The sequence below is a fragment of the Rhynchophorus ferrugineus genome, unplaced genomic scaffold (assembly GCF_030347505.1).
Source record: "Rhynchophorus ferrugineus isolate W39M unplaced genomic scaffold, kcgeb_rfMv2 rfM6, whole genome shotgun sequence".
In the NCBI taxonomy this organism is placed as follows: Eukaryota; Metazoa; Arthropoda; class Insecta; order Coleoptera; family Curculionidae; genus Rhynchophorus; species Rhynchophorus ferrugineus.
In genome coordinates, this window is record NW_027472585.1 from 19125888 (window position 1) to 19152089 (window position 26202).

The 26202-nt window shown below is 32.9% G+C and overlaps 3 protein-coding genes across 13 annotated transcripts in view; all 3 read left to right on the forward strand.

The window, feature by feature from the left end:
- LOC143198416 (uncharacterized) overlaps positions 1-23033 on the forward strand; it is a 58458-nt gene extending 35425 nt beyond the window's left edge. For 4 of the 6 annotated variants that reach the window (XM_076407601.1, XM_076407602.1, XM_076407603.1 and 1 more), the window contains 10 exons: positions 1914-2168; positions 9250-9466; positions 17112-17241; positions 17302-17488; positions 19828-19999; positions 20060-20296; positions 21494-21679; positions 21733-21801; positions 21865-22062; positions 22118-23033. In XM_076407601.1, the coding sequence (XP_076263716.1) occupies positions 1914-2168; positions 9250-9466; positions 17112-17241; positions 17302-17488; positions 19828-19999; positions 20060-20296; positions 21494-21679; positions 21733-21801; positions 21865-22062; positions 22118-22159 (1693 nt within the window). In that variant the 3' untranslated portion in view covers positions 22160-23033. Of the gene's footprint in view, positions 1-1130; positions 1243-1715; positions 1763-1913; positions 2169-9249; positions 9467-17111; positions 17242-17301; positions 17489-19827; positions 20000-20059; positions 20297-21493; positions 21680-21732; positions 21802-21864; positions 22063-22117 lie in introns of those variants that run through there. The other 2 variants (XM_076407606.1, XM_076407604.1) reach the window with 2 other exon arrangements.
- Positions 23034-23062: 29 nt separating this feature from the next.
- Naxd (NAD(P)HX dehydratase) lies at positions 23063-24742 on the forward strand. Of its 6 annotated transcripts, none has more exons than XM_076407619.1 (6): positions 23128-23210; positions 23374-23438; positions 23585-23693; positions 23752-23986; positions 24035-24357; positions 24410-24742. In XM_076407619.1, exons 3-6 carry the CDS (start codon positions 23604-23606, stop codon positions 24662-24664), a joined length of 903 nt encoding a protein of 300 aa, XP_076263734.1. In that variant the 5' UTR covers positions 23128-23210; positions 23374-23438; positions 23585-23603; the 3' UTR covers positions 24665-24742. The 6 variants fall into 6 exon arrangements, with proteins under 6 accessions (XP_076263731.1, XP_076263734.1, XP_076263733.1 ...); XM_076407618.1 differs by having other exon boundaries at positions 23132-23214; XM_076407616.1 differs by lacking the exon at positions 23374-23438 and having other exon boundaries at positions 23063-23210.
- Positions 24743-24813: 71 nt separating this feature from the next.
- On the forward strand, positions 24814-26086 carry LOC143198429 (vesicle transport protein GOT1B). Its single transcript, XM_076407628.1, has 5 exons — positions 24814-25099; positions 25154-25245; positions 25307-25485; positions 25537-25618; positions 25766-26086. Exons 1-5 carry the CDS (start codon positions 25075-25077, stop codon positions 25808-25810), a joined length of 423 nt encoding a protein of 140 aa, XP_076263743.1. The 5' UTR covers positions 24814-25074; the 3' UTR covers positions 25811-26086.
- The last annotated feature ends 116 nt before the right edge of the window (positions 26087-26202 follow it).

Here is a 26202-nt window from a genome sequence, read left to right on the forward strand (position 1 = left end):
TAACTAGTTAATTTGAATTTTTAGTGCAACCCCATATTTGCACCCCATAGGTCCAAATTGTCTTTATAATTGTATTACAGATCAACCTCTTTGATTTTAGATCAAGTTGAGAGTATCTTCCAACTAACCAGTATAGTTGTTTTATTTTGGTTCTAATGTGTTTTGCTTTTTGTCTAACCTGATGTTACCGTCAAGATGGATTCCAAGGTATTTAGCTAATTCTGCTTGAGAAATCTGGCATCCATTGAGTGATATAATTAAGTTTTTATTATTTCGCCTCAATGCAAAATTAATTTTCGTCCATTTGTAGATTTTGTTGACTGCCACTTACACTTTTTCTATTGCCCTAGGCAGAGATATATCTTTAGCCATAATAATTGTGTCGTCAGCAAAGGTTCCAAGTAGTGCTTCTTTTGTTGTTGGAACTCCAGCCGAAATAGTTTTAAATGACGAGAACGCCATTTCGTGCGATACTCTAAATTTTCTTCCGAATAAATATGACTCCAGCAATTGACAATAGTTACGCGGCAACAATTTGCTCATCTTACAGATTAAGCCCAAATGCCAAACCCGATCAAAAGCCTGTGAGACATCCAGGAATATTGCAGGGCAGTATTTTTTTCCTCAAACGCTCTTTCAATAGTCGCAGTTACTCTGTGCACTTGGTGGATTGTTGAATGGTAATTTCGAAAACCAATCGATCGATCTGAACTTCAAATTAGTTATTTTTGAATATTTTCTATTATTTCCATGTTGAATGCATTGAAGACGTCAGTTTCAAGACTCTGAAAAGAAGGTTTTACAATTATTATGGAACAGAATTAATCATAAATTTTAATTTTCTTAAATACCAGCTCCATACTCGTTAAAACCCGTAATGCACTATAATATAGGTCAGTATCAAAACAATTTTTATAAAATTTTATAAAAAAAAGTAAAGATATCATGTCAGATTTAATGGTAGATAATATCTGAGATTTAATGGTATATGATTTTAACGATATTTTTTAGCAGATTTTTAAAATATATTTGTCAATACGTTGTTACTAATCATTTCCGGTCCGTATTTAGTCTGTACAGTAAAAACGTTTCCTTTAACATTTTGCTATTCTTTTTCTGCTATAATACACTTTACTATACCTCAAAAGATGAAATAGTTTGATTCTCTTGAGTCTATATCCTAGCCCGGTGTTATCCAAAACTTGCTATTCTTCGGTATAACAACATAAAGTCTTTCACCTGGTGAGTATATTTGCATTTTCATCCACAATATTTCTCAACATTTTATAATGAAAAACTTGCATTTCTTAGAATAATTCTAAGATTCAAAGTTTTCATCAAAACTAAGTAATGATGTAATTTAATGTATAATGTATGTATTAAATTATTTAATACAATAAAAAGTATATTGTTATTTACTCCTTAACTGAATACAATATACTGAAATAGACAACCATTTTGCAGAGAATAAACTGATGGGAGGAACAATGAGATATATTACCTAATTCATCTTTTATAAGACACTGTGAAATTAGCACATTGAACAGGTTATTTATAATGAGATATAATTTAAAACAATCACGAAAGTACCACAAACAAAAATATATCAACTTAAAACTAAAACAAAAATGTCAACAGCTTGGACAAACAAAGAAACTTAGTTTCTCCATTCCAAACGACAAATTTATTAACTCGGATTTCGACAAACAAAAAAATAGACACGCCGAGAGATGAGCACCAAACAAGCTGATATTTTAACTAGGTCAGTCGCTAGATCTCGTATCCCATTATAAACGCCAGTGATAACGATAAAATTGTATAAACACAGATAAATTCTTACCTAATTTCTACAATTACACTTAAAAATAATATAAACCGCTTCTCCACATGCTAATCTGATCTCCGGCTTTCAGTTTGAACAAGATGCAGATCATGGAGAATGTGAGGGAGGGCTGCAACGCGAATCAGCCTTCTTCACCGGGCCACGCGGAGCAGCGACAGGCGGATGGTTTCGACGATGCTGAGTCGAAAGAGGAAACCGTCAAGAAGGAGGATCCTTCGGAGAATGGCGTAGGTACCAAGGAGTTTGCCGATGGCGATAGCGTCACCGTCAAAGAAGAGAAGGAGGACAAGGAATTGAAGGTCGAAGACAAACAGGAGGAAAATAGGTAACTATTCTAGCTTTTGTTTATTTGTACTTGTTATTCCATAAAATTCATTTATTATCCCTTGATACTCCTTACGCAGACTACAAACATATCAAACGGGTATTTTATACCTAGCAATTTCTTTGATACTGACAAGGAATTTTGATATATAGGCAGAAATCCCGACATAGCAAATCAGACCATATGCAAATAGTTGATGGTTAAAATACGATTTTTTATTTGATAGATTAGAATATTCATCATCATCAATTCAAAGCGGGCACTTGGGAAGAATGTCTCTAGAATTCGCCATAGAAATCTGTGAGGAATTCCTTCGCGTTTCATTTGACAAACATATTGAAACCATTGCAATATGCATTTCTGAATTTGTTCCTCAACTGTGCTCTGATTATCGCATCTTCTTTCGCTTCAAGCTTTTTAAACAGGGGGTTTTAGTCCTGATTGTATTACTTCTCTTCCACACTCACCATCTTAGAGAAACAAAAGCTACTGCAACATGGCTGATTAGGCATATTACTTCAACGGTAGATGTCACTTTTTTGTAGAATATTCAATAACAATTGAGTGAATATTAGATATATTGTATTTGATGCTTCTTTTAAAACATGTTCAGTCTTTTAGAACAATTCTTGTTGTAATTAACATATTAACCGACATCATCATTTTCATATTAACCACAATCTCTAAATCAAATGTACGTCTTGTCAACCTTGATCTGAGAAAAGATCTTCAACCATGACGATGCAGCTAGTAACGATGAAGTTGGTGCGTTATTTCTTTGTCCAATTGGTGATATTGACAGACATGGTAAATATTGACAGTATTTTCAAGATGAATCTCATTGCTTTCTTTGAAACAAATTTTGGTGGAAAATATGAAACATAGTCAAACAATTTTTATTAGAAACTCCAGCAAATGTTTGAAATATTTTTTCATGTTCAAGATATAACAGGTAATTGAAAAGTCCCCGGTCTGACACATGTTTTTTAATTAGCCCTAACCCTCAAAAGATGCGTGTATAAATTTGACAGCTATCGAATCATTAGTTTGTGAATTATAGCATTTTGAGTGAAGCAACTTCTGTTAATGCTAAAAAAATTGATAAAAAGGAATTTTGAGCGTTGATAAAATATTGCTTTTTGAAAGAGAAAAATACAGTTGAAGCAAAAACTTGACTTGATGCCGAGTTTCCGAATACTGCCCCGGGAAAATGAACCATCAAGGATTGGTATGCTAAGTTTAGACGTGGTGAAATGAGCACCGAAGACGGTGAACTCAGTGGACGCCCAAAAGAGGTTGTTACCGACGAAAACATTAAAAAAATCTACAAAATGATTTTGAATGACCGTAAATTGAAATTGAATGAAATATCAGACACTCTAAAGATATCAACTGAACGTGTACATCATATCACGGATATTCATTCACGAATATTTGGGTATGAGAAAGCTATGTTCAAAGTGGGTGCCGCGCGAGCTCACTTTTGACCAAAAACAATTCGGAGCAGTGTTTGAGAATGATCAAGCGTAATAGATCCGAGTTTTTGCATCGATATGTAACAATAGAGGAAGCATGGCTCCATCATTTCACTCCGAAGTCCAATCGACAGTCATCCTAATGGCAAGGTTATGGCGTCTGTATTTTGGGATGCGCATGGAATAATTTTCATTGACTACCTTGGAAAAGGAAGGACCATCAACAACGACTATTACATAACATTGGACCGTTTGAGTCAGTAAAAACAATGGCAAAAATCCATGAATTGGCCTTCAAATTGCTTCCTCATCCATCGTATTCTCCAGATCTGCTCCCCAGTGACTATTTCCTGTTCTCAGATCTCAAAAGAATGCTCGCTGGGAAAAAATATTCGTCGAATAAAGAGGATATCGCCGAAACTGAGGCCTATTTTGAAGCAAACGACAAATCGTACTACAAAAATGGTATCGAAAAGTTTGAGGGGCGCTATAATCAGTGTATCACCCTTGAAGGGAATTATGTTGAATAAAAAAAACAAATTTTGTGTGTTGTGTGTGTTGATTAAAGGGTGTTTGAAGATAAAATAAACTGTCAATGCCAATTTTATTTCCTATTTTATAATGCCATATTTCTTTAACCAATTGAACGACATCTCTCGAGATGTCATTGATGGCTAGTTCCTTGTTTTGAGATTCCATTGATAATCAACAGTTTCAACTCTGAAATGTTAATCTGCACGAGCGAGAAATGATGATCAACTTACCAAAGCAATTAGAAAAAAATAGAACTAAGCAATGGTTTTAAATACACTTTAATAACATTTTTAATATGTTCGTCAGATATTAACAATGTACAGATGACAAGGTCATTGAAGACCAAATTACAGACAAATGTTACAGAAAAAATTGTTCGTCCTCACCAACATGATGCCAGTTATTTTATTCATTTAAAGAAAAGCTCTAATAAAGGAATGTTGATGACGATGTTAAATGAGGGCTATTTGCAAAAACGCATTTTTTATCTTTTTTACTTTTTCTGTATTTCAGGACAGTAAACATTTTTTCCAAAAAATGTTTCTCTAAATCTAGTACAAACAAAAAATAGTTCAAGAGAAAAACACTTCTGAAATATCTGCAGCCTAAATTATATTAAGGCATCTATTGAGAAATTTGCATCATTTTCTAAAATTGCATGTCGAAATAACGATGTTGATTTAGTAGCGGTCCAATAATCAATCCATGTTCGCATTTATTTAGTATTTGAAGACCCTCTACCAGCCAAGCCATGCAGCATCTATCTGAGCAAGTGGTGATCTGGAGGTTCTATGGCTGTTGTGTATACTAGATGCAACAAAACTTCCCATTGAAGCTGCGTATCTTTCACAACTCTTGCTACATGTAGCCGAACATTGTTATGCAAGAGGATGTGACCTTGCTTCTATGTAGTCATTTTTGCAACAATATGTCAGTCAATCTAATCAATTTCATCGGAAAACATCAGCAGTGACATCATAAGTCGACTTATGCAGCTCATAACACACAAATATCAAATCTTCATCACCAGTCACAATAATTATTTGATAATTTCTATTATAAATCTGGAACTGCTATTGATGACTATTCCCTTGTTGTGAGACATCTTTGATACTCAACTCATCAACTCTGAAAGGTCAATTTGCATAAATAGGGGGAATATTGGTCAATTTCTTGGTTAATCAAACCAAATTACAGTCAAATCAAGTCAAAACTCAGCGTAGATATTAAAATGATTTAATTCTTATTTGTGTATACCAAAATTTTCCCAAACACAACGACGACTTGACTCGACGACAAATTGTGGTCACTTTGCCATAGCAATAGTGAATTATAAAAATTAAACGTACAGAAAAACAGTACATCGTTATCGTTACGGTAACTAGAAACTGTACTAGACCAACTCAAACAATCGCTTTAAACTGTAAAGCATCTAAAAATATGTCAAGGTCCAAGTCCAACCTTCGCTGGTTATTGTTTTGAATATTCGCTTTTTTCTTTTCGATTTTTATTTACAAATTCACTTAGAGACCTTGCTCCAACACAAAACATTACACGAAGTTTATATCGAATGCACGGTAGCCTTGGATCGATTCTATCGGAGCACTTCAATTAATTGGTGATATTAAAATGGGGTGATATGGGTTTTGACGTCTGGTGCCTAGAAACGCATCATCATCACAATATCTAAACATTAGATATGCTTAGTACAATCCTAATTTGTGAATTAACATATATTAATATTGTTCTGTTGTACTTACATCAACACACAAGAAAAAGCAAATCAATATTAAATTAGACTAGTTAAGAAAAAGAAAGAGTAGCAGTTTACTAATCACAGTAACAATACAAGTTCGCTACAATCTTGTGATTTCCTGGGCAGAGTCCAGTAACTCGAGTGCTTCCACTTTGTGTGATTTAACAACCTTCTCTCATGTTTTAATGCAAAATCTTGGATAACTTCGTAGATCCATTCAACTTCGAGGTCATCATGCAGTTCTTCATTGGTTATGTAGCGATAAGCATTGGCTCTATAATTGACTGATAAACCAATCTCTTTTATCTCAAGTCAACACGTGATCTGAGAGATGTCAAGGTATTTCGCTGATTGTGCTTAATGAATTGGATATCCCTCAACTGATTGAAAATTGAGATTCCAGAAGATAATTTCAAGTTCTTTACTCCTATTAAACACTTTTACTCCCGAAAAGGACAAAATGCTGAGCAGCTTCATCAAAAATTGTATGGTGTTTATGTTGACGTACAGTCTATGGTATAGATGGCGTCCTTAAATGAAAGCCAAAATTGTTTTGATCCTTTTCACTCCAAAAATTTCAATGTTAAATACGAACTTTTCCCTGATCAATGCTCACAAAAGGGTACGAAGCCCGCATTGACGCTAAAGATGATGAGGCTTAGTGTTTGGGAGGTTTGGAAACCATTCAACTCTGTACTGGCAACAGTTGAAACATAAAAATAAAAAACCTTATTTTTCATCATGACAAAAAAGCCCATACAGACCTTTGGTTAAGAAGTTTTGATATATCCGCAGACTCCCATATGTTTCGGTCTCTACAAAACTCTGACAATAACGTAAAGCTGGCTTCAGAAGAGGCTTACGGAAAGCAATTAATTAAATTTCTCGTCCAGAAATATCAAAAGTTCTACAGAGACGGAATTATGGTTTGGTTCGGCCATTGAATAGTTTTTAAAAATTATTTTATTAACTAAATCTTACATTAGATCATAGAGCATTAGAAAGAAGACTCTATAAAGGTCCCTAGAGAAAAGTTTCGTTACGTCCAATATCTAGAGGAGGTTATAATCGCCCATTCAAGGAATTTGATTGGTCACTTTAAATCTCCACTATAGGCTCCTGTAAGGGAAACATTTTGCTGTGAAGACATTTTATTTGAACGTCACGTTTTATTATCTGCTCTACACTGCTGACATTCCAACAACAAAAGAAACACTACTTAGAACCTTTGCTGACGACACAATTATTATGGCAAAAGATGTATCTCTGCCTAGGACAATAGAAAAAGTGCAGTCAACAAAATCTACAAATGGACGAAAAATTGGAAAATTCAACTTAATAGCTCCAAATCTGGCCACGTTAATTTTGCATTGAGGCGAAATAATAAAAACTTAATTATATCACCCAATGGATGCCCGATTCCTCAAGCAGAATCAGCTAAATACCTTGGAATCCATCTTGACGGTAGATTAAATTGGAAACATTACGTTAGACAAAAAACAAAACACATTAGAACCAAAATAAAACAACTATACTGGTTAGTCGGAAGATACTCTCAACTTGATCTAAAATCAAAGAGGTTGATCTATGACACAATTATAAAGCCAATTTGGACCTATGGGGTTGCACTAAAAATTCAAATCAACTAGTCATACAACGCTGTCAAAACAAGGTTCTTCGATTGACTACCAATGCCTATCGCTATGTAACCAACGAAGAACTGCACGTTGACCTGAAAATCAAATGCATTTGCGAAGTTATCCAAGATTTACTAAAGAGGATTACTAAATCATACTAACGTGGAAGCAATACAACTGCTGGACAGCACGCAGGATGTCGGGAGATTGAAGCGAACAAAACCATACAAACTTGTATAAAGTGTATACATTTAGTGTAAGCTATAGCTATAAGTTATTATAATTAATAAATAATTATAATTTTATAATTAAGGAATATATATTGATGTATTTTCTCGCACTCGTCTTGCTTGTGAATTAATCCAAGTACATAGGAAAAGTAGTAATAAACTAATTATAAATTAAGATTGTACTAAGCGTATCTAATAAAGATGTTATAAAAAAACGTTTCATTGATCAATGGAATTTTAATAAAACCTAATTTAATTCTGAAAAAAATATATTAAATAAAATTCTATAAAAATATATTCAGGAAAAATAAATCTATCTATAATATAATGTATGTGTCTAATAGATCTGGATACTAGACCAATATATTTATTCGGATACTACTCAAAATATTTTTTCTTTGAAGGAACGCAACCCCCAAAAAGTATTATTAAATTTTAAATTAATGACACTTTAATAAATTCATTTTTACTTGAGCATTAAAATTTATTTTTAGTGGAGTTGCGACCATCAAATAGTTGATCCAAGGAAAAAAATATCTCCTGTTTGTGTAGTTTCTTTCGGAAAGTGAAACTAAAAAATTAATATTTGAATGATTATTAATATGAATGAACATACCCCAGCTTACAACAACAAAACACGCAGTAACGATCAAAAATCTCTCCAGTCTACAACCAGTAAATTTGGGATGTTTAGTATTATCAACTCATTTTTTAAAGACGGCCGGATACTTCTTCAAGGGAAAACTTCTTTTTAAATTTTTTTTTTCGGTACATTGGATACACTTAATACAATCTCAATTTAGAAAGTTAATTTGTTATTATTGTTCAGTTGTACTTGATTCGATATACAAACTGGGCGATTGTAGGTATGTATTTCCCAAATTAAAATTAAATCAGACTACTTAAGCTAAAATTAAGATTAATCACTTGGACACTAAACAAGTTCATATGTTTTGGTTTGGTTGTTTGGTCCCGTAGATTCCTATTTCATGTTTTAAGGCAAAATCTTCGATAACTTCATATATCCATCTATTTTCAAGGCCATCGTATAGTTCTTCGTTGGTTACGTACCGATAAGTATTAATAATTAATCGATAAATTTTGCTTTGGCATCGTTGGATTACAAGCTGCTTGATGTTTTATTGCAACCCCATATTTAAACTCCATAAATCCATACAGGCATTATAACAGACTGATAAAAAATGTATTTGATTTTAGATCAAGTTGGGAGTATCAAGAGATATATAAATCAATTTCTTTTGAAAAATATGAAACAACTCGTAATTACCATTTCCTCGGCTCGTTATATAAGTCTTATTTCAAGTAAAAGTCCTAAAATTCTAAAAAAACCTTTTATTAACATTTCTTAAGTACCAAACATTTAACTAAAAACACAACAATTTAGAAATCATGCACTAATTCATCTCTTAATTAACGGTAATCGTTCAGTAACAGTTCCACGGAGAACAACAAACGGAAGCTAGACAATGAGGAATTGGCAATCAAGAAGCTGAAGACGGATATTCAGGAGAATTTCCATTCGAGGGACAAGATAATTAATGAGTTCTGCGAATTGTCGGAGTGCAACACACCGGAGCAGATTCAAGCCGTTAGCGAACACCTCCTAGCAGAAATCAAAACCCTCAGCGAGTTAGCCAAGGAGAAGGTGAGTACAAATTTTATGTAGAGTATACCAACGTTTAGGTAAGATTTTAATTAACTGCTGATATTGCTCTCATAATGAATGTGTTGTTTCCACAGTATTTTCAATGTAAGATCAGAAATGTATTTGATATACAACATTTTTTTAAATTAATCTCTCAGAACGTCAACAATCTGCCCATGAGCAATAAGTATTATTATATGATTTCCGTTATATAATATAACCATTCTAACATGTAGAAGATCACTTCAGTAAGTGATCTGCTGTACAACTTATAATCTAAATCTTATTCTAGATACTATCCGAACTTATTCTAGAGATTATTAAATCTCACTTTATGTGTCTATTAATTAATTCGTATGGTAGTTTGCGTTTGAGCCCATACACTACACTGCCATCGTGCACATTTAACTGTTTGGCGAGTGCATTGGGATGCACTAATAGTCCTTCAGAGTACTTCGTACTAACACTTCGAATCACACTCGTTATGGGTTTTAAGGAGATATCGCGGTGAATCAGTTTGCTGGATACGTAATATGAACCTCTGGAGGATATATATGTTAAATTTGCTAGTAGCACGTCACTGTTCAATACCATAGGTCCAAATGGGCCTAATTATTATTATTATTGACTTATACAGCAAAACCTTGTTACCTAATGATAATTTAGATTTACGCCCTATCAGCCAGTATATTTGGTTTAGTTTAACCCCAAGCTATTTGCCTTTTGTCACCATATGTTTTCTCCATGTCAAACATCGATCAAAATGCATTCCCAGATATTTAACGTTGTCTGCTTGCGGAAATTCGTGGTTATTCAATTTTACTGAGGGACATGTTCTTTTACAAAGGGTGAATGTCACATGGGAAGATTTTGTCTCATTTGCTTTGATACGCCACGTTTTCAACCACAATTCGATTTTGTTAAGATGAAGTAGCCATCCAACGCTGTCAAGATAAAATTTTTCGATTAATTACCAATGCCTATCGCTACGTAACGAACGCAGAACTGCACGATGACCTGGAAACATGGAAATCAAGTGAATTTACGAAATTATCCAAGATTTCGCCTTAAATACGAAACAAGATTACTAAATCATACTAACGTGGAAACAATACAATTACTGGACAACGCGCAGGATGTCAGAAGATTGAAGCGAACCAAACCATACGAACTTATCTCGCACTCGTCTTGCTTGTAAATTAATTCAAGTAATATACAAATGAAATGTAGTACTAAATTAATTTATAATTAAGATTGTACTAAACATATCTAACAAAGATGTTATCAAAAAAAACTACTGTTGTAACAGTAGTGTTTCTTGTGGTCGGTAGCCAAAGATACTGCCCTGCGGAACACCCGAATATATTGTGTGAAGGTCAGTGTATTCGTCACCCTATTTGACAATAAAATGTCTGTCTGTGAGGTATGATTTCAGCAATTAAAATTGCGTATGGGGCAAAATATTTTTCAATTTAACATGCACTCCAGTATGCCACACATTGTCGAAGGCCTTAGAAATATCCAGAAATGTAGTGGAGCAATATTTTTTATCGTTTAAGTTTTTGTTAATTTGGTTGACTAATCTATGTATTTGTTCTATTGTGTTTATTACGGATGCCAAATTGATGGTTTGGAATAATATGTCACTCCTCTACGACTATTAAGTCTCTATATATAGTTTTTCGAATAGTTTAGAGATCACAGGTAACAGGCTTACAGGACGATAAGAGGAGAATACACACCATTAATTAGAATAAGAAATGTCTAACTCACTAACATTTTTTAAATTGCATTTAATTAAATCTAATTTCCATTAACTCTTAATAATCAACAAAGTATTAATAAATGTGAATTACTATGCCACTGAACCCAACAAAGTATCATAAGTATGATGGATTATAAGAATAATTTCTTTATCTAAATTTTTAAATAAAATTGTATTGTTCTTTGCTTATTTATTTCACTCTTCGATCTCGCCCTTGCATATAGCTCATCTTTAGGTTGTCTTATGTCCCAATTAAAATTCTATGAAACTATTTTATAACTGTTAATACTCTTATGCAATATTCATTTTAACTCTTTATACACAAATTAACGTATTTATTACCTACAATATTCGGTTAATGCTTTGTTAAGAATTGCATTTACTAATGCAACCTGAAATTAATCAGAGTCAATTCCAACAGGTCACTTGAAAATAACCCGGCCTACCATAGTAAAAAACATTTTTTTGGCAAAATTAGTTGTTTTTTTATTCAACATAATTCCCTTCAAGGGTGATACCTTGATGATAGCGGCCCTCCAACTTTTGGACACCATTTTTTAGTACGATTTGTCCTTTGTCCAAATAGGCCTTAGGTTCGGCGATCATCTATTCATTCGACGAAAATTTCTTCCCAGCGAGCATTCTTTTAAGATCTGAGAACAGGAAATAGTCGCTGGGGCTCAGATCTAGAGAATACGGTGGCCTAATTCATGGATTTTTGTCATTTTAACGGACTTGTGACACGGTGCATTGTCTTGGTGAAGCAGCACTTTCTTTTTCTTCAAATGCGGCCGTTTCTCGGCGATTTCCTCCCTCAAACGGTCCAATAACGCTATGTAATAGTCGCTGTTGATACACAATATTGATACAAAATGATTGATACAAAATACAGACGCCATAATCTTGCCAGCCAACTGTTGCGTTTTCCACGCTTTGGAGCGGGTTCATCGTGTGCAGTTAACGCGGATGACTGTCCATTGGACTTCGGAGTGAAATGATGAAGCCATGTTTCATCCATTGTCACATATCGATGCAAATCTCGGGTTTATTACGCTTGATCATCTTCAAACACTGCTCCGAATCATCAACTCGTCGTTGTTTTTGGACAAAAATGAGCTCACGCGGCACCCACTTTGCACAGAGCTTTCTCATACCCAAATTTTCGTGAATGATATGATGTACACGTTCAATTGATATCTTTAGAGTGTCTGCTATTTCATTCAATTTCAATTTACGGTCATTTAAAATCATTTTATGGATTTTTTTGCGATATTCACGTGTTTAAATCATGCTGAGGCATAGTCGTAAATATAATATTTGTGATTATTTAACAGTTGTGTTTGTCCTTAGACAAGAGTGTAAAATTCAACAAGGAAAATGATCCCAGTCACGCCAGTAACCTAGCTGGGTAAAACCGGATATATTTTGGGATAATTTCTAGATCACTCGCCAGTCGGTACTAGTTGGTAAAAAGGAGATTCTACAATATATATTGAAAAAATCATTAATACCGTAAATTGTATTTAAAAAATCGTTAAAATTAGTCACAAATATTTTAAAAAATAAACAAATATAACCAAAGATGTTCTACAAAAATTCATGCCAAGGAAATAACACTCCTTTTTATAATCAGGAATTAATTTCACTTGAACAAGTATTTATTGAGAATCTGTCATTTCCCACAATTTTACCATTTTGTCACTTCTTCAACATTCTTTATCTGTGTCACTTGAAACAAATGAACAAGAAGCAAGAAGTCTACAAGAGACTACGTATTACCATTGATAATATATGAGCATTAATGACGGTTCAAAATATTCAAATTCAGTTTCGCAATTGTATCTGGATTTCAAGAATATATCGTTTAAATTAAATATAACCAATTAAAAGTGCAAATAATTTTAACAGAATTGAATATTTATTTATTTATCAATAATTTAATTTGTTCAGCATCAGCATATTAGCTATATAATTTTCAAAAGTGGTATTAAAATGGCAATGAATTTACCAGAGTCTACGTATCACCATTTATGATATACGAATTTTAATAACAGCTCAAAACATCCAAATTCAATGTCAAAAGATTACGGTTTTTATTAATTGTATGTAAATTTCAAGAATATATTGTTTAGAATAAGCATAACCTATAAATAATTCATTAATTATTAAAAAATTATAATTAATAAAATATCGAAAATACAAATAGGTTATATCCGTTTTTTTGAGATTTTATTTATATATCAGTGTTCTCATTTCTACTTCAGTATTTCCACATTGGCTGTTATGAATTTGAAAAAGTGCATTTTGATAGGACATAATAAGAATCTACTTACCATTTGTGACATACGGTTTTTAATAGCGGCTCATAACATTCAAATTCAATTTTACACTGTTGCCGTTTCATATGACTTGTATGTAGATATCGAGAATATATTGTTTAGAATAAATGTAACTTTTAAATTTTATTCATACAAATTTAATATTTTAAAATACTGGAAGTACATTTAGTTAAATCCGTTAAAAAAACATTTATTGTGAAAGAAAAGAACCTTATATTTTATGCATAACATTATATATTTTTACCCACTTTTACCCAATTTTTATATATTCACTTTAACAGGTTATTCATTAATTTCATAGATTTTACAACATCTGTCGAAAAACTTGACTGTTTTTAATAAGAAGAATTGTTGTTTCTTTCAATACTCGAACTCAACCGCAACAATTACAATATAATTATCTCCTATAATAGTTCAGTTTGCTTTATTATTAACAAAACTCGAAAACGATTTTAAAAAGTTAAGAGAATCACTAATATTTCAAGGTTGTGTCAATCTTATGATATACTGCTTTATATTAGACAACTTTAACATAACATTTGACTAACATTTGAATATCAACATGACAACTTTAGTTTTTATCACTTCAAAATATCGGGAAGATATGTTATTTCTGTTAAATAAGAAAGAACGCGAATCGAACCGAAAATTACCGAGATTAACTGAATGCTGATAACAAATTATTACAAATTCAAGCCATAATCTCGTGGTCACACTGGATAAGCAGCATTCCATGCCATCTGTCACATTAAAAACTTCAGGGTTGAATCTGACTCAGGAAATTATGTAAATCTACAGCTTCAGTTTCCTAATATCAGTGAAATATTCCTTTATAAACAATCAAACTCTCATACGCAATCAAATATTGGAATTTTATTCGTTTTATATAAATGCGCATTTGCTCAATGGGCCAATTATATGCCAGATCTTGTTTCTCGGCCTATAGTCTAAAACAAGGCTGCCCAACTTTTTTGTAAATTATTCCAACGATACTGTTTTAGTTACTGTTAAGTTTTTTGCAATAAAAAACAATATCATGAACTATAATTGTTGTTTACTAAAATAGTGAAACAAAGAGCATCTTATGCAACACAAGGGTATCTTAAATCTAAATCGAAATAAAAATGAAGGTGCATAAGCAATCCAATCAAAATTTTTTTATAACATCTTTATTACAGACATCTTATTGTCACAAGGGTGACGAATACACTGATCTTTGGCTACCGACTTCAAGAAACACTACTGTTGCAACATTTTTTTTATAACATCTTTATTACATATATTTAGTACAATCTTAATTATAAATTAATTTATTACTACATTTCATTTGTACTTGGATTAATGCACAAGCAAGACGAGTGCGAAAAAATACATCAATATGTATTCCTCAGTTATAAAATTATAATAACTTATAGCTATAGTTTACACTAAATATATACACTTTATATAAGCTCATATGGTTTGGTTCGCTTCAATCTCCTGACATCCCGCGCGCTTTCCAGCAGTTGTACTGCTTACACGTTAATATGATTTAGTAATCTTCTTTCGTGTTTCAAGGCTAACTTGGATAACTTTGCAAATACATTTGATTTCAGGGTCATCGTGCAGTTCTTTGTTGGTTACGTGGCGATAAGCATTGGTAATCAATCGAATAACCTTGTTTTGACACCGTTGGATGACTAGTTGATTTTAATTTTTAGTGCAACCCCATACTTGCACCCCATACGTCCAAATTGGCTTTATGATTGTCTTATAAATCAAACTCTTTGATTTTAGATCAAGTTGAGAATATCTTCCAACTAACCAGTATAGTTGTTTTATTTTGGTTCTAATGTGTTTTACTTCTTGTCTAAAATGATGTTTCCGATTTAAACTACCGTTAAGATGGATTCTGAGGTATTTAGCTGATTCTGCTTGAGAAACCGGGCAACCATTGAGTGATATAATTAAGTTTTTATTATTTCACCGCAATGCAAAATTAACGTCAACAGATTTGGAGCTATTAAGTTGAATTTTCCAATCTTTCATCCATTTGCAGATTTTGTTGACTGCCACTTGTACTTTTTCTACTGCCCTAGACACAGATATGTCGTTTGCCATAATAATTGTGTCGTCAGCAAAGGTTCCAAGTAGTGTTTCTTTTGTGGTTGGAATCAGCAGTGTAGAGCAGATATAGGGGAGGTCCTAAGACACTACCTTGTGGAACTCCAGCCGAAATAGTTTGAAATGTCGAGAACGCCATATCGTGCGATTCTCTAAGTTTTCTTCCGAAAAGATATGACTCTAGGAATTGACAATAGTTACACGGTAACAATTTGCTCATCTTACAGATTAATCCTAAATGCCAAACCCGATGAAAAGCTTATGAGACATCCAAGAATATTTCAGGGCAGTATTTCTTTTCCTCAAACGCTTTTTCAATAGCCGCAGTTACTTTGTGCACTTGATCGATTATTGAATGTTAATTTCGAAAACCAAACTGGAAATCTCGTATTATTACAAAATTTTTAACACGTTTAAATATTAGTTTCCACAGGATAGTGTCTAAGGACCACTCCTATATCTGCTGTATACTGCTGATATCCAAATAACAAAAGAAAGAGTACTTGGAATATTAGCCGACGGCACAGTTATAATGACAAAATATATATCTCTGTCTAAGGCTGTAGAAAAAGTACAAGTAGCAGTCAACAAAATCTACAAATTAGCTAGAGACTGGAAAATACAGCTTAATAGCTCCAAATCCGTCCATGTTAATTTTGCGTTGCAGCGTTCCGATTCCTCAAGCAAAATCACCTAAATATCTCGGAATATATCTTGATGGTAGGTTAAATTTTAAGCATCATGATAGACAAAAAGCAGAGCAGATCAAACTCAAAGTCAAGCAACTGTACTGGTTAGTCGGAAGATACTCTCAACTTGACCTAAAATCACAGAAATAATCACTAAAACATCAAACTAACTAGTAATCCAACCCACTCAAAACAACAAAGTTATACAAAGAGTTGCACGATGACCTCGGAATCAAATGTGTGTGATCAATCAAAAGTGATCCAAGATTTCGCCTTAAAACATAAAATAAGGTTGCTAAATCACAGCAACGTAGAACCAAATTACACAAGATTAAATTGGTTAAACGAACTTGTTTAGTGTATAAGTGTATTCTTAACTTTAGCTGAAGTAGATTAATTTTATTTCGATTTGGGAAATACATACTGATGTCTTAATCCGGTACTCGCCAACAGAGCAGTAGTAATAAAATAATTTGAAAATTAAGATTATACTAAGCATATCTAGTATAAGATCTTATTAATAGAAAAGAAAACAAAGGCATGTTGATCAGAAATTACTTGAGAATTTGAAGGCAGAGCTGTTATAACACAAAGATATTCTGTTGTTACTGTAACTAAAACTTAAAAGTAACTAAACAAGTATTGATTTCGAACATAATATTAAAACTTTTGCCAAATAACTCTAGGACTCTAGGAATTAATAAGTACTGATGCCTCTACACGTGCTAAAACTAATCATTATTCAACAGGAAAGGGAATGGAACCAGATACTCCACACCAGAAAGCTCAAAGAAGAACTACTTATACGCCTTCAAAGAAAAAAGAACACGCTATTTATCGGCGACACCGATATCAACGATCTCCAGCCAGAAGTCAACGGTCAGTCATCGAAACCCTAGCCACCAATATCACGTCGATTAACGATTAATGGTTTTACAGGACAACTCAGCGTCTTAAAATGCAATCAAAAACCGAACTCCGTCAAAACAGTCAACGTTGAGAGATCCAAGCAGAAGAACCTGCTGCACACCACCAAACAGTCTCAATTCGATCTGCACTCGGCCCTCGATTTCAGGCAAAAGCAGAGGCCTACACGCGATGTCCAGGCGATTATTGCGGATCACAGGTAAATATCAATACTTTCACGGTTTATTTCGTTTCCAAAATATGCCACAACCATTTTCCAAATCGTTCTATGACTAAATATGTAAACTATAATTAACATTACACAAGAATTAACACAAAAATAACAGAAGCTGACCAGAAAAATATAAAAAATGCGGACACAATAAAAAATGTTTAGTTTATATTTTAGTCTACCGGTGCCAGTTGCCAGTTTGTGCGAACTGTACGTGTTTATGCAGAATAAAAACATTTATTATAATCAGTTTCGTTAATTATTAAAATCATAATCTGGCAACGTTGTAAAACGAAATTAAAAAAATAATTTATAGTTGCATAACATTGGTTGCATATTTTTTAATTATATCTAGATCACAACTATTTTTTCAATATATCCAATTTTGAAACACTCCAAGGTATATATTTATGGATTTACTGCTAAAATAATGTCAAGACAATATATTAATTAATGGAATGCCTTAGATCTTTATTATGCACTTAATTATATACAGGATACTAATTAGTCTTGAACAGAACCAATTTAATTGGAAAAAAGCTCTCTTCCTTAGTTCCTGTTAAACTATCATAGATTAATAAAAATTATAGGGATTGTAGAGAATTTTATGTTAAATTGAACGGTATATATATTTAGTTATTTAGTAATACCAGGTGTGACGGTAATTACTTTCCAACTTTTGTAAAAATGTTCACTAGTCATAAGTAAGCACGTAGCATAAGCAACGATTTGAAATTTATCAAAACAAGCAAAGCGTTACGACAACGTTTGTCGGTTTATAACCTCTTATCAGTATTGTTTTGAAGAATTTTGCATACGTTTGACAACCGGACGACTTTGACAAGCTGGTTCGTTTACGTGTTCGAACGAATCAGACAGCATTATATCTCGTTTTAACTAAAATAAAATGAGAAGGAAAATATTGTCTGCTTCTAAAACGAATTTACAAATTGCGATAGGCAATACGTTAAACCTATTGATAACGTATATTCACAGCAACTTTGGGTAGATTATATATAATTTGATACTTATGTCATTTTATTCTACCGACGTTAACCTCAAAACTACACAAGTTACCAAAATAACAACGTTATGGATTTAGATTTTTTCGGAAAATATCTAGCTTTGTGTCTGAACACGTACATTTGCAGCACGTATAACTTGTCTTGTTTCATGAAAAGAAAAAAGCCGCTGAAAATCATCGTTTGCTGATAGAGATTCACGGTGAGCATGCTCCAGTCATAAGAAAATGAGAAACGTGGTTTCGACAACCCAAATGCAGTCATTTCAACGTTCAAGGCAAAAGCCCAAAATGCTTGAGAAAGAGGCAACATTTCATGAGTTATTGGATGAAGACCTAACACAAGCTCAAAAACAATTGGCAGGCAAGTTGAATGTGAGCCAAGGCGCAATTTGTGGATGATTACAAGCGATGGGAAAGATATACAAGATCGGTAGATGGATGTCACATGAAATACTGCTTTAAAAGTATAAAATAATATCATTTCTAGGAAAAATCCAATCGAAAAAAATCATCTGGTTCGCCATCCACTGCAAGGCCAAATCGCTTTGGTGACAAGACCATATTCTAGGGTCAACTCGAACTTTTAAAACCTAAAGAAACAGTTAATACTGATCACTACCGACAACAAATCAACTGTATATTGATGAGCATATTGTAGATTGATGAAAAACATCTACAATATGCTCAAAGAAATGACAAGATGGTTTTGCAGCATGACAACGTACCGTTTCAAAGAGCAAAACCAGTCAAAGAAGTGTTGAAATCACTTGGAGGAGGAGGGACGTTTTATCGCACCGGACGTACTCTCCAAACCTGGTTCCATCCGACAACACCTTTTCACATCGATGGGACATGCGCTTGTAGAGCAGCGCTTCGCCGATTTCAACGACGCCAAAAAATTACTCGATTAAAGATTTAACTCGAAGGAGAAACGTTCTTTTGAAATAGCATCCAAGAATTGCCTGAGAGATGGGCAAAATGTGTGTTTCCAACGTAAATAACGTGTTTTAATTAGGCGAAAAAAACCGGGAAGGAATAACCGGCACACCTGTTACAACGAAAACTAAAAATTTCAGAAAGATTAAGAGATGAATAATTTCTGGATTTTTATTTATTTCATTCCATAAATTAAGATGTTGACATGCAAATATGGATGACCTGGAAAATTTGATGTATGAAAACAGTTGACATTTGCTACTAATTTGCTCTGCCAAAGCTATAGCGATCGAATTTTCTATTATCAATTAAACATATATATTGATAAAATTTCATAATGGAAATATATAAACTTTGTGTTTTTTAGACAAAGACACCCGGAGGCTGTACCGCGAAGAGGTAGGAGAATCAGACACTCTCAGAGTGACGGTAAAAGCAGTTTTTTGGGATTTTCAGGTGGCTCTTTCGCCTCTGGTCAAAAACCCGCTGACCACGAAAGCGCCAGCGAGTTAGGATTTTTGCTCAATAATATGAACGGCGTAAGTATAACATTATTATAAGTGAACCGCCGACAAAAAAAACACCAATGTCTATTCCAGAGCCGCGAAAACTCCCGATCATCTACGCTAGACTCGTATTCTCAAGACACCACGTCGTACCAGGACATTTTGGTACAGTTCGCCAAATTATCCCAGAAAGAGAAGAACGAGCTGCAGATGCATCTACAAAACAACGCGAAGCCTCCTCCTCCTTATCCGGAAGTCACTGTTCATCCTGTGAACAACACCAGTTCAATAACACCATCGAATTCTTTACTTCATGGAATTCTGACCAAGGTACTGAACATAATCAAATTAGACATTCATTATATACAAGAAAATATTCTAGAAAGTTCCCACGGAGATATTCAAATCACAATGTCAGCGCATCAGTGAAAAATAAATCATTATCACATCAAGATGGATCTCTTATAGTTTACATTCTCAGTCCAGTTTACAAATATTTAAATTGCAACACTTTTAACATATTTCAATAATTCTTCTTACAGAGCTATCCTTGGTTAAATTTTTATTGTCTAAGAATAGACACCTCTGAAAGATAACTTTACTCCTATTCAGTACTAAATCAAAGCACTTTAATAACTCATCTTCAGGTTTGTCCTGATTTTATTTTCAATACTTTCTGCAATAACAACACTTATAAATCTACCCTAATCTAGATTTAAGATTGAGACTACGCAGCTCTATAATCTAACTTTACTCCTACGTAGTACCTTTACTTATGTAGTAGTACATAAAATATATTATCGTTGTAAGTGGGGAGGTTTCTTCCAGCCTCCAGTCCCACATTTCTTTCCTTAATGAGCTCTTCTTAATCCAGTTTTTAGTAAACAAAATATGTAAGTCACTATCATGGCAATCTTTACATTTGCCACTATTTTACTTCAATTGTTTTTAAATTTCTTCAGCAATATTTTTTACAGACTATACTTAGTCTGGTTTTTTAATTCTGCAAACTGCCTTCATATAAAGAGAGGGTTTATTTATTTTGGTCAATTCCAACTAGATTTCTTTTAGCTAGACGTGATCTTCCTAAGATAACTTTATACAAAACATAATGAAAGCTAATGAGAATTACTTCAAAGACACTGCACCTTTATATATACAAAAATATATTTTTCGAATATATATTTTAGAATAAATTCGTGTTTATCCTTAATCCAGTTTTTAGTAAACAAAATATGTAAGTCACTATCATGGCAATCTTTAGATTTGCCACTATTTTACTTCAATTGTTTTTAGATTTCTTCAGCAATATTTTTTACAGACTATACCTAGTCTGGTTTTTTAATTCTGCAAACTGCCTTCATATAAAGAGAGGGTTTATTTATTTTGGTCAACTCCAACTATATTTCTTTTTCTATACGTGATCTTCGTAAGATAACTTTATACAAAACATAATGAAAGCTAATGAGAATTACTTCAAAGACACTGCACCTTTATATATACAAAAATATATTTTTCATTTTTCAGACGCCTGTTAAAACATCAACCAACACCTCCACCAACCAAAACAGCAAAACCTCCTTTAGCCCGACCCTGGCCAGATTACTGACCGCCCCTGAAAGAGCTTCCAGCCAGGTAACATCGACACCTATACCTATGGGAAATACTCAAAGCCCTGGCAACATGTCTCTATCGGATATAATCGGAAGCAAGGTATTTTTGTTGTCTTTATGCCTACCACGATAATATAAACCGATTTATTTTAGGCCAGGAACGAAATTACTATAACCCCGGTGGGAAACAATCAATATGAATCAGGATCGAAAGCTGATTCGGTGAGTTTCTGAGTGCATGAGATACAAGATTTACCCTATATTTATACTTTATATTTATTGTAGCCGGAGGATGATTCTGAAGAACATCCAGATCGCTTGATCATCGATGAAACCACAGAGAACTCCAACTCAAGACAAAAAGATGACAACAACTCGGAGAATGGTGACGATATTCCTCAGTGCCAAGGTTGCAATCAGAAACCTGCTCAATTTGTCTGCGCTGGTTGTGGAAATCAATGGTACTGTAGCAAGGATTGCCAGGTAGGTACCTGAACATTAATGTAATCAGTTTTCACTCATCATTCTTCTTTTTAAGGTCTCTGCTTGGGATGAGCATTCGGAGGTTTGTTCTGGATAAAGCTCTTCACAATATTATATCTGGACGTTATTTATTTCATTAGCATGTGGCTGCATATTTATTCTATGTATAAAGAACCAAAAATCCATTCCCCCTTTTTGTTAATTTCTTTTACTTTGATAAATACTTATGCATTGTTAAAGGAAAATTTGCCAAAGACATCCAAAGATTGATTTTAAACATATTTAATTTCATTTAGAAAGGAAAAAAGTTTCCCTGGGAACTAGCCACTAGAACGTTGCCATTTTTATAATGATTATTACTATTGTTTATGTTACCATTTAAGTTTGGTTTTTTTCTTAAATTATTATTAGATAGAGTTTTTAACTAGATTAAGCAAGTATGTTTAAGTAAATCGCAATTTTGTATATTTCTTAGGTTATTTATATTACTTACCATATACAGGGATTTCAAAAATCATTACCTGACGACCAATACAAAGAAACTATGTGAATTTGGAAGCTTTTGTGCGAACATAGAGTTACCGTTTAAATATCAAAATCAAATCGTTACGAAATATTTATATAAAATATATATATCTATAATCGAATATTAGAAACCAGCAGTGCTGCCTGTTAATGGACTTTCGAATCGCTTGGTTTATTAGATTATTAATTACATACTTTTAATGATTATCTTATTTCCTATCTTACCTGCGAGTGATGTTTAAGGACCTATCTGACGTTTCGTGTAATATTACTGAGTAGATGTTTTGTGCAAGTGCCATTGGTGTATATAATTTATAAGTAGATTGAGTCCTGTAGATGTTACAAAAAGTACCCCCGAATGTTTTTGTGTAAGATAAAATTCTGTGATATCCGTTTGCGGATCAAACATACTTAAAATAAAGCCGATTATCTTTTATATATATCAAGAGTGCGTTTTATTTCTTGTACCCAATAACCATCAATGGAATAAACAACAGAGATGCAAAAAAACAATCATGTCAGTCAGGTGTAGGTTATAACTTATTTATGTGTTGATTATATACCCACCATAAAATGAATATTATTCTACTATTAATTTTTCAAATACATTGTTTCTTTGCACGGTAAGTATGTTTTCTAAAAATATTTATAGAACAAATTTATATTCATAGAGAAACTATTACTCTATGTTTATATTTAATTCAAATAGATTTATTTTGTGACATTTGAAATAAAAAGCAAAATATTTTTCAAGTAATAATTCTAACGGTTATTTTTTCTCGATAGGAACAACTGAAAGGCATAATAAAATATTTTCAGACTGTAATTTAGAGGAAGAGACTTTTTACTTTGTATGTATATTAACTTTTAGGAAAACAAAAAAATATCGCAACTTGCGCTGTTTCTAACCTCAATCTATGGCATTGAACGTGCAAAAATATTTATTTAACAGTATATATCAATTTTGTCGCTACAGATATCGAAATATCTTTTCCAGTACCAAGGGCTGTTTCACAATGTCCGAATCACAAGAAACTGTGAGTACTTTGTCGAATATGGCAAGAAACTTGGCACCAAAATTAAGTGATGAGAAACATAAAGGACAGGTATTAAAATTACTTAGTTACATTAGAAATAGCAATATTACTTAGTACTACTTTGAAGGCAGGGAGAATTGGCGTGTTTGGAGGAAGTGTTGAGTTTACAGGAGCTCCTTATTTCTCTTCCATTGCAGCTTTGAGAGTAGGAGCAGATTTGAGTTACGTGTTTACAATAAAAGATGCGGCGACGGTCATAAAGTCTTACAGTCCTGAATTGATGGTGTTGCCATATTTAGATGATACTAATGTAATAGAAAAAATCACCCCATGGGTTGATAGACTTCATGTTGCATTGCTTGGTAAGATTTCTGTATTTTGTTAAAAGAAGACATTAATTATATATTCAGGTCCTGGTATGGGACGGGCACAACATACCAAGGAAGTCTTTGAAAAAATCATAACTTTGTGCCGGTCAAAAAAAAAGCCCCTGCTTATCGATGCTGATGGTTTGTTTTTTATTGCCCAGAATCCTGATATTATCAAAGACTATCCTGCCCCAGTTATATTAACGCCAAATAAGATGGAATTTATAAGGATTGTTGGTGAAGAAAACTCAGATTTATCTAAAGCAGAAAAGGCTAAACATTTCCTTGAGAGAACAGGATCAAATATCACAATATTTTGCAAGGATGCTGTTGATGAAGTTATTACTTCACATGGCAGTATCAAGGTAATCTATATTCAGTTCAACGAAACTGCATTTATAATTTATATTTCCTTAGTTATTAAGTGGTGGAGGTTCAGGTAGGAGATGTGGGGGACAAGGCGATATGCTGGGTGGAGCAATGTCAGTTTTTCTTACATGGGCATTAGAGAAGAACGTGGAGCCAATAGTGGCCTGCTATGCTGCAAGTAAGCTGACAAGGGACTGTAATTATGAAGCTTTCAAGAAACATGGACGCAGCATGGTTGTAACCGATATGATTCAAGAAATTCATAAAGTTTTTGATGAAAACTTTGAACAAAAATCTTGTTAATTTTCCCATACATCTATAAAAAATATTCAATAAAATAATATCAAAGTTCCAAATATATATATATATTTTTAAATCAAAGTTACCACTTGAAGTTTGTCACATTATTAATAAATTCGTGTTTCATCCCAAATGTCAAATCACAAGACGTCAATTAAATACACTTTTGTCTTGTTTAAAATAGTTGTTTTTTGTTTAAGAGTTGTTTATACATAAAAAAATTGGATTGCTATAATATTTCGCTAAAATATATTACATAATGTTACATTACAGATAATACATACTGTAGCCTTAAATTCTGTTAGGAAACTAATAAAGACAACAGTTTTTTAATGACGTGTAAACTAACTGAGGTTATATTTATTTAATTTAAACAGTAAAGTTCGGGAGAAATAGTTAATTAAAGCTTAAAAATGTTCGAAATAACTGATACCCAAAGTAAGGAAAGTATAACATGAATTATACCCTAAATAATATTGTTTTTTGTTGTAGAGATTGGGGTAGGACTGGCAGGGTTTGGTATATTTTTTCTATTCTTAGGAATGTTACTTTTATTTGATAAAAGTTTACTAGCACTAGGAAACGTAAATACTTACTATAAACTAAACTTGTGCTTTTTGATTTATGATGATCTCTGTGTTTTAGATATTGTTTATAGCAGGCTTAGCTGCAGTTATCGGTTTCGAAAGGACTTTTAGGTTTTTCTTTCAATTTCACAAAATCAGAGCTAGTATAGCCTTTTTTGGTGGCATTGTTATAGTACTATTTGGATGGCCCATGGTAGGAATGTTACTTGAGGCTTATGGATTTTTTTTGCTCTTCAGGTAATATTATAAAGTTTTAGTGGTGCACTTATTTTATACATTATATTTCAGTGGATTTTTCCCAGTTGCCATAAATTTTTTGAGAAGAGTACCAATTTTAGGGGCATTATTAAATCTTCCTGGTATTAGTAAGGTATAAAACATTTTTATAATATGCTTTAATGAAAATATCATCTGGCACATGCATAATATTAAAGTGAACATATTTACTTTATTTTTCAATAATAATATTTGCTAACAATAAGTTTATTTGTAATAATTTTAATGTGTATATTTTTAGTTAGTTGATAAATTGGCTGGTGATTCCAATAGAACTACAGTGTAACAAGTACTGAGGAAAAAAGTATGAGTGTGAATTATTTAAGTTGTCTGTACCTAAAAATAATAATATAGGGATTACTGTGTTAACATGTATATATTATACATATATTTAATGGGATTCAGTATATATTTTAAGAAATGCCAGATATAAACAATAGTTTTATATTTATATTTCACAAAACAGACCATTAAAATAATGAGAATCTATTAACTTTACTTGTTAGTTTCAATTCCAAGTTTTATTTATTTTATACCTAATTTGCTAATAAAAACTTAAGGAGTCCTAAGTATTTTATTACGAGTTATACCGCCTTGTTGTTATGCCGGTAATATATATAGTTACCTGTTTTAACATCCTGTGACGTCACTTTTTAATTTATGAATTATTAAATATAT

Excerpts from the sequence above, each read along its gene's own strand:
- Naxd (XM_076407615.1), top strand. The coding sequence starts at position 23,505 with ATGGCATTGAACGTGCAAAAATATTTATTTAACAGTATATATCAATTT. Across the intron at positions 23,694-23,751 it reads ATGAGAAACATAAAGGACAG|GCAGGGAGAATTGGCGTGTT; the intron begins GTATTAAAATTA and ends ACTACTTTGAAG. Across the intron at positions 23,987-24,034 it reads ACTTCATGTTGCATTGCTTG|GTCCTGGTATGGGACGGGCA; the intron begins GTAAGATTTCTG and ends TTATATATTCAG.
- LOC143198429 (XM_076407628.1), top strand. The coding sequence starts at position 25,075 with ATGTTCGAAATAACTGATACCCAAA. Across the intron at positions 25,100-25,153 it reads CGAAATAACTGATACCCAAA|AGATTGGGGTAGGACTGGCA; the intron begins GTAAGGAAAGTA and ends TTTTTGTTGTAG. Across the intron at positions 25,486-25,536 it reads GGATTTTTTTTGCTCTTCAG|TGGATTTTTCCCAGTTGCCA; the intron begins GTAATATTATAA and ends ATTATATTTCAG.